We start from the raw sequence: 14,758 nt of genomic DNA, 5'->3' as shown, positions 1-14,758 counted from the left end.
TCTCTATATAAATTAAATCCCTGCCTTTCAACTCACTTCAGTGTAAAGAAAGCTATTTTTTTTACATTGAAGACTGCCATACACTCCTGTGACCTTTGGGCAGTCCAGCACTCCAAAGGCTCTGGGAAAGTATGCTGTGGTGGAACGATTCTGGAAGGATCCAAACTCCCAAGTTCTGGTCCCCACTCTTCTAGACCTGTGCTCTTTGGTGTGTTCATTTAACTTCTGAAAAATGCGGAGAGCTTTAGTCACCTGCTGAAGTCAGGGGGTCAACACCTGAGTTTATAAAATGGATGAAGATCCACTAGACAGAGGAAGAGGTGGGAAGAGCTCCCTGGAGGTGAAGTTGAACCGAGCCATCAACCTATTTAATCTAGTCCTTATAACTGATATTAGAAGATGATTTGCCTTTTTATACCCACAGATGCAAAAATTGAACATGATTACAAGTTTTTAATGAAACTATTCTAAATCTCCAAAGATAGATATGTGTCCATATGTGCCTCTCTTTGAGTTCATATTGTTCCATAATTAAAAAAATAATAATCCACTTAAGACAATGGTTTATGAAGTGCTTTGTGAAAGGAACTTTCCAGACTGATTGTTAAATGTAGTGAATCAGCCGTGGAGACTAATCCTGGGAATCTTAGGAAAGGAAAAAAAGCACAGATTCACAAATTCTCCTCACAAGACATATCTAGAAGAGCTCTGGGTGGACAGCTGGGAAGTCCAGGTTGAAGTCCTGCCTCAATGCCAATGAGGCAGGAATATTTCTGGGTCAGCATTTTCTTCTGCATAAAATAATGAAATTGGCCTAGACAATTTCCAAGTCCTTATTCTGTAGCAATTGGTGTTGCTTTCTCTTTCATTCTTACATGCTCTTCCTGGGGCCCCCAGCCCTTGCACTACGGATTGTCTTGAAAGTATAGCAATGAGTTCCCTTAGCATTACGCCTCTGAGCAGATAAATATTGTTGATAAGACTTAAAGCAAACCACTTCCATGGCTGTATGTGAATTCTTGCAGGTTAGAACAGACATAAGCATGCAAGTCATTAACTTATCTCTCTAAATAAGTTACTACCTTCCCATTCAAGCCATACATGCCAATGGATCAACAAATTAATATTTTAAAGTGGTAAAGGTGAAAGGGAAAAAGAAAGCAGGGATAAACAACGGACAGAGGAAAGGAAAAAATACGAGCAAAAAGGGGAAGGGGGAAGGGAGAATGAGAGCAGAAGTCTCCTTATCAAAACTCAAACTTTGGCAAATGTTCACTAACCAACTCATTCTTAGGAAAGCCCAGGAGGTTTTATTTCGAAATAGTTGCATAAAGACTTACGTGGAGAAATTGGATTTGGTTCCTTCATGCTTGGACCTTTTTCTGAAACAAAAACATAAATCACAATGTATTCTATGGAGAACCAAGATTTAAGCAAAGGGTCATCAAAGTCTCAGCAGAAACTGACACTTTTCCATTTGTTAATAAATACTTTGAGAAAGCTCTGTCAATGATCCTCTTTAGATATCAAAACTATAATGAGTTAACCCAGAAATTTTAAGCATTGCATTTTGTTGACAATCAGTTGCATAGGCTCTCCAATTTGAAGAAAATTTGAAGAAAATTTGAAGGCAAACACCTAAACTTAGGGAATTTGGGTCCGACAATTTGTGTGTGTGTTTGTGTATATCTTTTTATTTACTTACAAAAAAATTCAATACCTTTAAGTACCATGCTTTTCCAGTGTAGTCTAATATTATTCTGCTTTCAAAATTTTTTTTTTTTTTTGAGGGTCTCACTTTGTTGCTCAGGCTGGAGGGCAGTGGCGCCCTCAGCTCACCGCAGCCTCCGCCTCCCAGGCAATCCTTCCATTTTAGCCTCCCAAGTAGCTGGAACTACAAGCATGTGCCACCACACCAGCTAATTTTTATATTTCTTGTAAAGACAGGATTTCACCACGTTGCCCTGGCTGGTCTCTAACTCATGGGCTCAAGCAATCCATCCATCTGCCTCGACCTCCCAAAGGCCGAGGGATTATAGGCGTGAGCCACTGCGCCCAGCCTTCAAAATATTCTTTTAATTTAATATACACATTTTGTAAAAGTATCTTTGTTCTCCTATCCTTAGTGCTATTATCCTATAGTTTAACTCCCCTTCATTGCTCATCAGGATTATCACAGAGGCCCCCTTATCTCCACCACTACCCTCCCCCCAATTATTTCCTCCTCCACATTTGCCCCCAGAGTGAATATTCTAGAGCCCAGAGCTGATCATGTTATAACCCTGACTAAACCCCTTGATGACTCTCCTTCCTTTATAGGGAAAAAAATCCACACTCTTTAACAAGGCACACAAAGTTCTCCCTCCCTTCTCTATCCTCTCTCTCCAGCCTCCTTTCCTGATGGAGTCCTTCACCCATGGTGGGCTCCCCATACTTAGTAATTTAAGCTTCCCAAATTCTCTATGCTGCTCTGTGTCATCATGCTTTGCAAGCCATCCCAAGACACCCTCCTCCCCAGACCTGCTTTGTTGGCATTTTCTCTGGGGGACCTTTGCTGAGTCTCCCACTGCTCCATCTCCATCCCAGCAGAGCTAGCCTCTCCCACCCTTGCTCATTCCATCCCTCCTCTGTTACACTTGGACCACAATACCTCCTAGTTCTCTCTCTCTTTTTCTCTTTCTTTTGCTCTCTTTTTTTTTTTTTTTTTTTTTTTTTTTTTTTTTTTTTGCTGTGAGGGCAAGGTCTAGTTCTCAGTCATCTGTATATCCCCAAGGGCTCAGACTGGCATAGAATAGGTCTTCCAGAAATGTTTGGTGAAGGATGATTAAAATGTTAATGTACTTTTTGCAAATGGAGGCCACAGAGGAAACCAGCAATCAGACTATGAAGATGTTCATACGCAGTTTGCACCAGTGCCATGAAGAAGGCAGAAAAAAATTTTGTATCACAGTTTTGGAAATGAGCAGCCTGAGACTCTGATATCGTGTGACTAGAGCCCAAGGTCACAGCTGGAAAGCATCAGGGCAGAAGTTGAATCAGAATTCCAGAGTTCTGCCTAGAAGGCTAAATGACTGGTGAGTGTAGCTCTGTCCCTAGCTGGGGAAGCACTGATGAAGTAACTATTTGTGCACAGCTACTCATTATCGTCAGCAGTGAGGCTGAGACCAGCGGTTGAGATATTATGGTCCACCACCTATTTTTGTATGGCCCATGAGCTAAGAATGAATTTTATATTTTGAAATGATTTTTTAAAAATCAAAAAAGGATATTTCATGATGTGAAAATTATATGAAATTCAAATTGACTCCATAAATGAAGTTTTATATGGATGCAGCTATGCTCATTTACATACTGTCTATGGCTGCTTTCATGCTGTAACAGCAGCGTTGAGTTGTTGAGACAGGGATTGTATGAGCCACAAATAAAAAATAATCACTATCTGGTCCCTTACAGAAAAAGTGTGCTGAGTCCTGCTACAGACCTTGACCCTACTCTTTGGAGTTTAAAAGTGATACGTGTTTAGCACCTCTCTTTTCATCTCCATTTTCATTCACCACAGAAGGAACACACACCTTATGTCTCAATTCACAGGGAAGCAAAAAGAACTTGGGAAAATATGACCCAAACAAGCAGCATCTGAATTGATGTCTATAAAAATAAAGAAGCTAGACAGGGTAAAAGAAAACAGAATTGTAAATTCTCAGGATTAACCATCTCCGATGGGTGGGTCAACATTCTGGCCACATGAGTTATCAATGTCTGGCTCTAGGGGAAGGAATGCTACCAGATGAATCAGAGCCACCACAATTGAATGGTGCCCCCTGGAGTTGTGCAACATAGTGGCCCTGGAATGAGGATATATGCAAAAGTATACTTAAATACAATTACTAAGAAAATAAAAATGATTGTATGTTTTTAAGAAAATCTAATTCAGTATGCAGAACACACACTAATTATGCTAACTACAGAATGCACTACCCTGGAAGCTGGGTCCCATCAGCCTCATTGGCACCAATAACAACAATGATGCCTTACATTTGTACATTTGTATGGTGTTTTGCAATAGACAAAAAGCCTTCGGCCTTCACTTATATTGTCTCATTTTAAACTCCCAAGAACTCTATGAAGGAAGAGTATCTAGCCACAAACTTCTCCTTTCAAGACGTAGTATTTGATTCCCTGAACTAAGTTCAAAGGCATTTAAAGGTTGCTACAAGATGCATCATGTAAGAAATATACACACTTCTGGGAATAATTCCATCCAATCAACCACCCATGGTTAAACTTTCTCACTCAGAATCCCCAAGCGGTTGAAAAATTATGACTCTCTCCTAAGGAGACCTCCCATGTAAGAGTTTAAGTTTTATAGTAAGGCCTGTGTGATGGATGGCATTGTTTTAAAATTCTTAATGGATTTCTGTTATGATCTAATCCTTTACCCCCACCCCAAATAGGAGCCTTCTCACAGAGCTAAACAAAACAGTTGTTGTTCATTTCCCCTGGGTGAAGTCTCTTCGTGATTTCTGAGCACAAGCAATAACAAGCAGAGGCTGCAGAACTGAGGTTAAAGAATTCTATCCTCGAACTTTTCTCTTCCCGAATCCCTAAGAACCCCTGAGTATAACTAAAATGGCTTGATCTCCACCGGAACCCTATCATTGAGTTGGCATGCTGAGAGGAAAAGAGTGGACGTAACAATATTTACTTTTGGTTTAAGGATAAGATTAAGATTATAAGAAAGGAATCTTAGCTATTGCTGTAAAGAGAACTGTAACAATAAAGATTTCTTTACAGAAAGGACAAACTATAATCAATGTTCTGAATTAAATCTTTTCATATACGCTGAGCAAATTTTGGTCTACCTCTAGAACCAAAATTCCCCTCTTCAGATTGTTCAGCATGGTTTTCATAAACGGGATATTTCTGGGGTTATGCATGAGTAACTGACCACAGCTTTTGGCCTTTAGTGCTCAATTTGGTACTAGGCACCATAGGACGGAGTGGGCCCACAGTGAAACAAGACGTCCAACTGGTACCCACATCTATTGGCATTTGGCAAAGAGAAGAATGGGGAGAGGAAGCTTCCTCCTGGAGACTCAGGAGGTCTTTGTGCAGGCCCCATTTAAGACAGAGTTTTTACTAACTTAACGTCACTGTAACTGAACCCTTTTTCTGGATTCTTTCAATATTTATGATATTCATTGCAATTACTTGTTCACTTATCTGTATCCTGCCACTAGACCAGTGTGTCTCACGTGGTGGGTGATTTTTATTCCAGGGGACATTTGGAAACATCTAGAGACATTTTGAATGGTTACAACTGGGCTGGTGGTGGGAGGGTGTTGCTACTAGCATGTAGTGGGTAGAGACCAGGGATGTTGCTTAACATCCTGTAACACACAGGCAGCCCCCCAACTACAAAGGGTATTCCAGCCCAAACACTGATTGTACTGAGATTGAGAAACTTTGCACTAGGCTGTAAAGGCCTTAAAGACAAGATAATTTGTCCACTATATACCTACCATTTTTTGAATAAATAACCACAAATATCACGTATATTTTATTCTTGAGTACTTTCCCCAGCAATGCAACCTTCACACCATTTTCAGAGTAGCCTTCCTAAATGACCTAATCGCCGGGCGCAGTGGCTCACACCTGTAATCCCAGCACTTTGGGAGGCCGAGATGGGCGGATCACAAGGTCAGGAGATCGAGACCATCCTGGCTAACACTGTGAAACCCCGTCTCTACTAAAAATACAAAAAATAAAATAAAATAAAATAAAATAAAATAAAATAAAATGACCTAATCATCAGTTTCCTGCTTGAGATCTTCTGATGGTTCTTAACTTTTAGAGGTACATACTGGAATATGTATGGATGAAATTAAATTAAATGTCTGGGTTTCCTTCAAAACAATCCAGTGGATGACAGAAAGTGATAAAACAAGATTCACCATAAATTGGCAATTGTTGAGACTTATTCTATTTTTGTATATATTTGAAATTTTTCAAAATAAAAAGGTTTTAAAATGTAAAATGCTGGCCGGGAGCGGTGGCTCAGGCCTGTAATCCCAGCACTTTGGGAGGCCGATGCAGGCAGATCACCTGAGGTCTGGAGTTTGAGACAAGCCTGGCCAACATGGTGAAACCCTGTATCTATTAAAAATACAAAAATTAGCTGGGCGTGGTGGCAGGCACCTATAATCCCAGCTACTTGGGAGGCTGAGGCAGGAGAATCACTTGAACCCGGGAGGCGGAGGTTGCAGTGAGCCGAGATTGCGCCACTGCACTCCAGCCTGGGTGACAGAGTGAAACTCCTTCTCAAAAATAAATAAATAAATAATGTAAAATACACGATGTTAAAAAAAAAATCTCTATGATATCCCTCCTTCCCTTCTTGGATAGAGACTGAATGCCCTGGTCTGTCAATGAAGCATTTCTACCATCTTTCCACTCAGTTTCCCCTCACCTCGACCTCAGCTTGAGGACAAAACCTGGCTGGTCCTTTAGAGTATTTTTATTCTGGAAAGATCAAATGTGTTCCAAAAAGTAATGCCTCTCTTGGATCAACTTCCAACTGACGTTCACAACTTTCCCTTCCTCAACCCTCCCTTCCCAAAAAACCTCCAGTTTGCTGAGAGGTTGAGAGGAAGGGGAGGAAATTAACATTTACTGAGTATCCAAGATATGCAGGCATTTTTATTTTTTAAAGTTAGGTGGTGAAAATACGGAGAAAATTCAGTATCTCAAACACTTAACTTGCTAAGAATTAAACACATCTATAGGTATGTAAATCACGGCAAATTTTGGAATATTTATTGCTCCTGATGACATCCACATCCATGCTCTTCTGTGTATGTGCACTGTTTCAGAGAAATGGTTACTCCTCTCTTTCACAATTTAAAAAAAATCATCACCGACGTGGTGTAATCATTTTTACTGTATAAGCCCAAGTGTTCTCAAATGCTGTAAAAAGCGGTCACAGAATCCAAGGCAAACAGCACTAATATGCCTATACTTCAAAATTTCAGAAAATAGGGTAGGATGGCACCACCTCAACTATTTTAAATGTTTTGTCATAAACCATAATATGCATAAACTATTTATGTTCTCTGGGCTTTCTGAGTTACTACTGAAAATCACAGAACTTCTCCTGAACTTTAATACTCTGCTAAACAGGTTACACATTTCCCAACATCTTAATCCTTTGGGTGAACAGACATTTTTCCTAAAATCCTTCATCTTCCTTTTAGTTCATAATCATTAGGGTATTTGGGGTGTTACCTTGAATACTAATGTGATATGGTATGAAAAGGGAGAAGAGGGCCAGGCGCGGTAGCTCATGCCTATAATCCCAGCACTTTGGGAGGCCGAGGTGGGTGGATCATCTGAGGTCAGGAGTTCGAGACCAGCCTGGGCAACATGGTGAAACCCCATCTCTACTAAAAATACAAGAATTAGCTGGGTGTGGTGGCAGGTGCCTGTAATCCTAGCTACTTGGGAGGCTGAGGCAGGAGAAGCGCTTGAACCTGGGAGGTGGAGGTTGCAGTGAGCCAAGATTGCGCCACTGCACTCCAGTCTGGGCGACAGAGTGAGACTTTGTCTCAAAAAAAAAAAAAAAAAGAAAGAAAGAAAAGGGAGAAGTGGGGCAGGAAGAGGGCTGTGAAGACATAGATGCACATGATTCTAGTTTTCAGTAAAAACTAGAATCAACCTCCATCTGGAATAAGGCATAGGGTTTAAGAGCACAGGCTCTGGAATCACAGTGCCTGAATTTGAATCCCAGATCCACCATTTATATGTTGTGTGCCCTTGGCCAAGTTACCTCTATACAGAGGTGCTATGAGGATAAAATATAATAATCCACATAAAGCATTTAGCACAGAGCCTTGCACAAAGTAAATGCTCAACAAATGTTAGATCATCATCCTCATCTCCATCACTATCATCACTATCAGCTTTAAACTTTCATCTATTGTTAAAAATTTAAATGGTAAAAGAACGCTAACCCAACACTGATTCCCAAGGGACTTAGAGATCAAAAGTGGCAAAGATGTGCTCAGGAAGGTTCCATTAAAAACAGTGGCCCAGAGGAGGAATCCAGAAACATTTTTATAGTCTTGATTGCCTACTTTCCTGTCCACAGAAGAAACACTAAAGTATGTCAATGCTATTGGCAGTGGTGGCCACAGAGCAGCTCTCTGCCTGGCTGTGAAGTTGCCAACCAGAGCCTTTATCTGCTGTCCCAGAAAATCCAAGTGTTGAAAAATAAGATGAACCAAATGACCAGAGAGAGCTGGAGTTTTGGCATGGCCTTCAAAGAGCACCTGTGTAGTAAAAGCACAGTGAAGCGTCCCATTGGTTAGGAAATTTTCACCCAAAAAGTCACAGATTCTACAATAAAGAGACATAAAGCTGTCTGGCAGGAAGGACATTCGTGACCTGTTATTATTCAAATAAACCAATGCAATTAGGCAAATGGTCACAGTCTCTTTTCTTTTTTTTTTTTTGAGACAGAGTTTTGCTCTGTCCCCCAGGCTGGAGTACAGTGGCGCGATCTTGGCTCACTGCAACCTCTGCCTCCCAGGTTTAGGCAATTCTCTGCCTCAGCCTAAAGAGTAGCTGGGATTACAGGCGTGTGCCACGATGCCTGGCTAATTTTTCGGTTTTTTTTTTTAGGTAGAGACAGGGTTTCACCATGTTGGCCAGGCTGGTCTTGAACTCCTGACCTTGTGATCCACTCGCCTCGGCCTCCCAAAGTGCTGGGATTACAGGCGTGAGCCACTACGCCCAGCCCACAGTCTCTTTTCAAATGACTATTCCAATTCACCTTGAGGCAGAAAGCACAGACTCCAATGGTCTGCATTGAGGATAAATGATTTAGAGTCAAAAGAAAATAAACTTAAAAGGTGAGAGGAGTCACACACAGCTGAAACCTGCCAGAAAACTTACCCCAGTAAGTGCAAAGTTAGAAAGCGAATTTGCATACAGCCCCTGGGAAGCTGGCCTACAGTTTAACCACCTCAATTTATTTAACAAACCTAAGTAATAAACTTTCTTCACCCACATGCTTCTCAACTAAAATCTAGTCTCAATTAGCAAATCTCATAAAATTGCTTTGATATTTGCTAAAACTTTCCTCTTGAACTTTTATACAAGAAAACATTGAACTTTCAGTACAACTATACTAAGTTTAAATAAAAGTAATTACCTAATTTGCAAGAGAAATTACTTAGAAAAATGTCACCAGGCTCAAAAGAAGAATGGATGAATTGCTGGAAGTTATACTGCAGCAATATTAATGCCTAATTATTGTCTGGCATGGGAAAAAGCAAGCCGCTGCCTTCAATTACTAGCAGAATTACCTCTCTCAAAATAGTTATGAGTAACAGATGGAATCCAAGGTAGCTGCTCTTATTGTTAAATTATCAGAGACATTTGAACCAGAGCGACTCTACCTTGAATAGGGCTGGGTAAAATGAGGCCAAGGCCTATTGGGCTGCATTCCCAGGAGTTTAGGCATTCTCAGTCACTGGATGAGAGAGAAGGTCACAAGATACAGGTCAGAAAGACCCCGCTGATAAAGCAGGATGCAGTAAAGAAGCCAGCCGAAACTGGCCAAAAACCACCAAAACCAAGATGGCAATGACAGTGACCTCTGGTTGTCCTCACTGCTCATTATACACTAAGTATAATACATTAGCATGCTAAAAGACACTCTCACCAGCACCATGACAGTTGACAAATGTCATAGCAAAGCCTAGCGGTTACCCTATATGGTCTAAAAAGGGGAGGAACCCTAGTTCCGGGAATTGCCTGCCCCTTTCTAGGACAGCTCATGAATTACCCACCCCTTGTTTAGCATATGATCAACAAATAACCATAAAAATAGCAACCAGCAGCCTCTGGGGCTGCTCTGTCTATGGAGTAGCCATTCTTTTGTTTCTTTAGGTCTCTAATAAACTTGCTTTCACTTTACTCTGTGGACTCATCCCCAAATTCTTTCTTGGGTGAAATCTAAGAACCCTCTATTGGGGTCTGAATTGGGACTCCTTTCTGGTAACAAAACCACTTTCATAGTACAAAACGGAGCCAGCTGCTGCCCAATTGTGATTACTCTGCAACACAATTTATATTCTTATTTCTTTCTCCTGAACCCAATAAAAAGGAACTATTTGGACCATCCATTTATATAAAGACTGGGTCTATTATAACTTTCAAATGGTTGAAAACCAATCAATAAAAGTAAAACAAACAACAACAAAAATGTTGCCGAGAACATCTCATGTACACTTCACACCAACTTTAGGACGGCCAGGAAAATGAATTAAAGATTATTTTGCTTCTTCAAACAGCATAGTTGAGTATTACAACTGAAAGGACCTTTTGGAAGTCACCCAGTCCAAACCTCTCCTTTCCAGATAGAGAAAATGAAACCCAAAATGCTGGTGGTAGGGGGGTTCTCCAATGTCCCACAGCCAGTTAGCAGAGAAAGCTAAAAGCAGTGCCTTAGGCTCCCAGCTCCAATCCAGTGTGCCTGCCACCTATACTCTTCTGCCATTTTGAGGGAGCACATTCATTCATAGGAAGGGGGCAGATGCCACCACCAGATACACAGTTGGAATGGCACAGCTGTTTTCACAGAGGTTAGTCAACCAATAAGACACTAGACAGTACCTGCATGCCTCTGTTCTGGTAGGTTCTGCCCACTGTCCAGGGGTCACCCCTGCTGCCTAGTCTTGCCAAATCCCAATCCAACATGCTCAGATCAGGAATGCCATCCCAGGGCCACACCAAACCCTAGATCTGGTGTCAGCACCACCCAGCAGGCCTTCCAGCTAATGCCCTGAAACTGGAGCCAGACAGTGTGCTGGCTTTTGTCAAGGCCCTTGGTGCCCAGGCTCCTCTGTGCCCCTCAGAGTGGCGAGAGGCAGCCTGTAGCTCTAATCCTGAAATATCTAACCCCGCTTGGAATCCACTTTCACTCTCCCAGCCTTCTCTCAGTTTGACACCCTTAGATATCAATGTTACTAGATGGTGACAACTGTAATTGCCTAGATATCCCATGTGACATTTGGTTCCACCCCTCAGATGCTGACAGCTGCCTGGTGTGTCCTTGCTTGTTTATAACCCTTGGAGCTGTGATGCGGGTCCTTGTCAGATGCTCTTCTCACCGCCCACAGGGCCTCATATCCACTCCTAACATTTGTTAGGGCCCAGTTCTGCCTCTCTACTGCTCTGGCTGGCCAGACCCATGCCAGGTCTGGCTCTGCTTTGCCTGTCCTCTCAGGTACTGATGCCACACCCCTTAGGGCACAGCCTTCCTTTTCTCACAGAAGATACAGCTTGCTGAATGTTCCTGCTTGTGGAGAAAGAGGCATGCTTGGCTCCAAGCAACAAATGTGATTGTGCAAAATTCTGAAAACTGAATTTTAAGATGCATTTGGGCAGTGGTTCTCATCTGTTACACCTAAGATGAATAATGTTCACATATTCTCAAAGGCATCTGCAATTTTGATAAAGCAATACAATAGGTTATAGCCAGCATAACCTTTAGTAGTAGATCACAGAAAGATGAACTGTGGATTGTGTGCAATTCCCGGGACATGGGACTAACTAGAACCCTTTTTTGCATACTCAAGGAAGCATATTTGAATGCAAGAGAGAGTGACCTTATGACAGGAACAACCTAGACCTGATTCTTTTTACAGAGGAAATCATTTTCAAATAGATTACTTACAACTAGGCCATAATGGCTGTAAGAGAACCAGCTAAAGAAAAGACTCTTCGGGCAAAAAATGGTCTTCTAAAGTAACTAACTGGCCCTTTAGTTATCTTGTGAATAAAGCTGGACTTTGATTTACACTATTGGGTCTTCTTAACAAGCAGAGCTCAGGCCCCATGCTCTGATCGTGCCTCCCAAAGCACACCTTTAGATTCTGCTTCATGGTGGATCACAGCAAGGGGCTTGGTGAACGTCTTCTTATTCTGCATCATGGCCCAGATTATCGAGGCGTCCAGCGAGGTGCAGGCTTCGTCAGGAGGCACACACTGCAGACAGGCAGAACAAAGCACAGAATCAGGGGCCACTCAAAAGTGCCTTCACCAGCTCTACCTGCACAGCTGTCCTGTGGCCTTTTATCAGACAGCACACAGCTGTTCACTACAGAAAAGCAAGAAGGTGGGTGTTTTTCAGAGAACACCAAATAACCTGGGAGATATGACAGCAGGCCCAGTGGATTTTTGGTTGTACCTGAAGATGCAAATATCACTGGACAGCTTCTCAATATTGTCCTCCCCCTCCCCTTCTTCTCACAAAACTAAACATTTTAGTGTTAGTTTGAAAAACAGAAAAACTCTATGCCTAGTGTTGGTCCTCACCAAGCTGGGCTTCATATACCCAGTTCATGTTTGTGATTGGTGATTGTGGGAAATTCCCCATAAAGATGCTCCTCAACTTATGATGAGGTTACATCTTGACAAACCCACTGTAAACTGAAAATATCACTAAGTTGAAAATGTGTTTAATACACCTAAAGTACCGAACAACACAGCTTAGTCCAGCCTACTTTAAACATGCTCAGAACACTTACGTTAACCTACAGCTGGATAAATCATGTAACACAAAGCTTATTTCATAACAAAGTGTTGAATAGCTCACATAATTTATTGAATACTTAGATTGAAAAACAGAATGGTTGTATGGGGACTGTCTATGTTGCATTATGAAGGTGACAGATTTTACATTTTTGTCCAATAAGATAATAATGTTGCTGAGTTTGTTTCATTTTAATCCTGGTATAGGCTCATGTAAAACTAAACTTTCCAGGGTCATCTGCTTTTAATGTTTCAAAATGCAGATCCTGGGGGCTGTGCCCAGGTTGTGGAGGCCATGAGATCAGCTGCTTCAAACCTATTAATGAGCATGCTCAGGCCCACTACATCTGTTTTGAAAAAATATGATCACACTCCGCACTTTTTCTTTAAAATAACTTTGTTTTCTTGTCTATATTTATCAATAGGTATAGTTCTTTTTTATTTTTCTTGAGACACGGTCTTGCTGTGTTACCCAGGCTGGAGTACAGTGGTACAATCATGGCTCACTGCAGCCTTGGCCTCATGGGCTCAAGTCATACTCCTGCCTCAGCCTCCCCAGTAGCTGGGACTACAGGTGTGCACCACTACACCCAGCTAATATATATATAGTAGTGACAGGGGTCTCACTATGCTGACCAGGCTGGTCTCGAACTCCCAGCAAGCTGCCAACCTCAGCCTCCCAAAGTGCTAGGATGACAGGCATGAGCCCACGCCCAGCCTAATAGGTATAACTCTAAAGTAAATGACAGCTTCTATGGTAAGAAGACATATTAATACAGCCATCATTTTAAGTCTATAGCAGGCATCCCAAAAAGCTAATCAAGTTCCATCTTTTCCAAACACAAAAGAGCAAAGACTTTAGGCCTTGCTGTCATTGCTGCTCTGAGCAACATGCCAGTCAGACACTTCTTATAAGACAACCCTCACTGCCCTACTCTTACCCCCTCAAAAAGAGAAAAGCCTTTAACAAGAGCCCTCTTGTAAAGAAAAACAACAAATTTTCTGTGGAGAGGCATGATGACTGAAAAGATTTGCATTTTGCTTTCCTGTTTTAGTTTACTGTTACTTTCCTATTGAGCTCTTCAGTTAAGCAAGAGTCTATGATTCCGCATTTAACTCAGTGGAGTGTGACCCTGGGCAAGACACTCTGCTCTCCGGGTCTCGGTTTCATCAGCAAAGGGCAGGGTTGGTCTCAACAATCTCTGAGACCTCTTCCTAGAAGATTCTTTGGCGCTCTCTATTGTCACAGAAAGCACTCAGAAAATAATAGAAATGTGAAAATATTACCTATAAGCAGCAAACAGAAAGACAGTGGTAACAGCTCATCCAAGCCTCTGCCAGATAAAGGGCTGTCATTGTACATACTGTCCTATTTGCTCCTCTACCCAGGAGGGAAGCCAGGTATGATTATAACAGTTTATGAGGAAATACAGGCTCTAAGGGGTCCAGAGACTGGCTTAAAGTCCCATTGGTGGCAGCAGAGCTTCCTTCTCAGTCCCAGGCTCTTCCCATGTTATCTTACCTTGGGGGTAAAGGGCGACTTGAGGTTTAGGGTTATATCCCATCATGTCATCCCCTGAGGCTTAGAACTCTCTTTACGATTAATTTTCCCAGATTAACACACATGAAGCTGGGCTGTTCCAGGCCAGGTCAGAGAGAAGTAACAGCCAAAGCCACAGCAAAGATCCCTGGTAACTGCTAGGTCTCCCCTCCAAGACCTCTAACCCTTAAACGTTACCCTTCTGCCCACAGGAAGCAGCTGGTCCCACAGCCACACATGAAGCTCCTCATGGCTCTCTACCACTGTCCACTAAGCCCCAACCCTGACGGTGAATGCCCACAAGGCTAAGGCATCACCGCCGCAAAAGCAAACCTAGGAATATAGTCTAAATCACTGTATATGTGCTCCCCAATGGTTATGATCATATCTGCTCTATTTTCGTATGCAAACAAAATTCTCTTGGGTGTTATCAGAGAAAAGGATGCCCAGGGGACTATAATGATGCAAGGAATTCAGATCAATTGTAATCTATTTGGAAATGGTGGTTTTTCCTCCTACCTCCATACCTAAGACTTAAAATCTGTGAGTTAAATGAGAAAATTCCATACATACATTATTAATAATACTGCTTGATTCTTAGCCTTTTAGACATTGATATAT

The 14,758-nt window shown here is 41.9% G+C and overlaps 1 protein-coding gene across 7 annotated transcripts in view; it reads right to left on the bottom strand.

Annotated features, from left to right (window-relative positions):
- Positions 1–14,758, bottom strand: part of TGFBR3 (transforming growth factor beta receptor 3) — a 205,384-nt gene that overhangs the window by 16,415 nt on the left and 174,211 nt on the right. For 5 of the 7 annotated variants that reach the window (XM_016922373.3, XM_513555.9, XM_009425125.5 and 2 more), the window contains exons 14-15: positions 11,931–12,051; positions 1,341–1,382 (exon numbers count right to left, since the gene is read on the bottom strand). In XM_016922373.3, the coding sequence (XP_016777862.3) occupies positions 1,341–1,382; positions 11,931–12,051 (163 nt within the window). The remainder of the gene's footprint in view (positions 1–1,340; positions 1,383–11,930; positions 12,052–14,758) is intronic. The other 2 variants (XM_009425129.5, XM_063799609.1) reach the window with 1 other exon arrangement.

The sequence above is a fragment of the Pan troglodytes genome, chromosome 1, assembly GCF_028858775.2.
Source record: "Pan troglodytes isolate AG18354 chromosome 1, NHGRI_mPanTro3-v2.0_pri, whole genome shotgun sequence".
Lineage (NCBI taxonomy): Eukaryota > Metazoa > Chordata > Mammalia > Primates > Hominidae > Pan > Pan troglodytes.
Note: the sequence above shows the minus strand (reverse complement) of the source record. Positions and strands in the feature narration are given on the sequence as shown.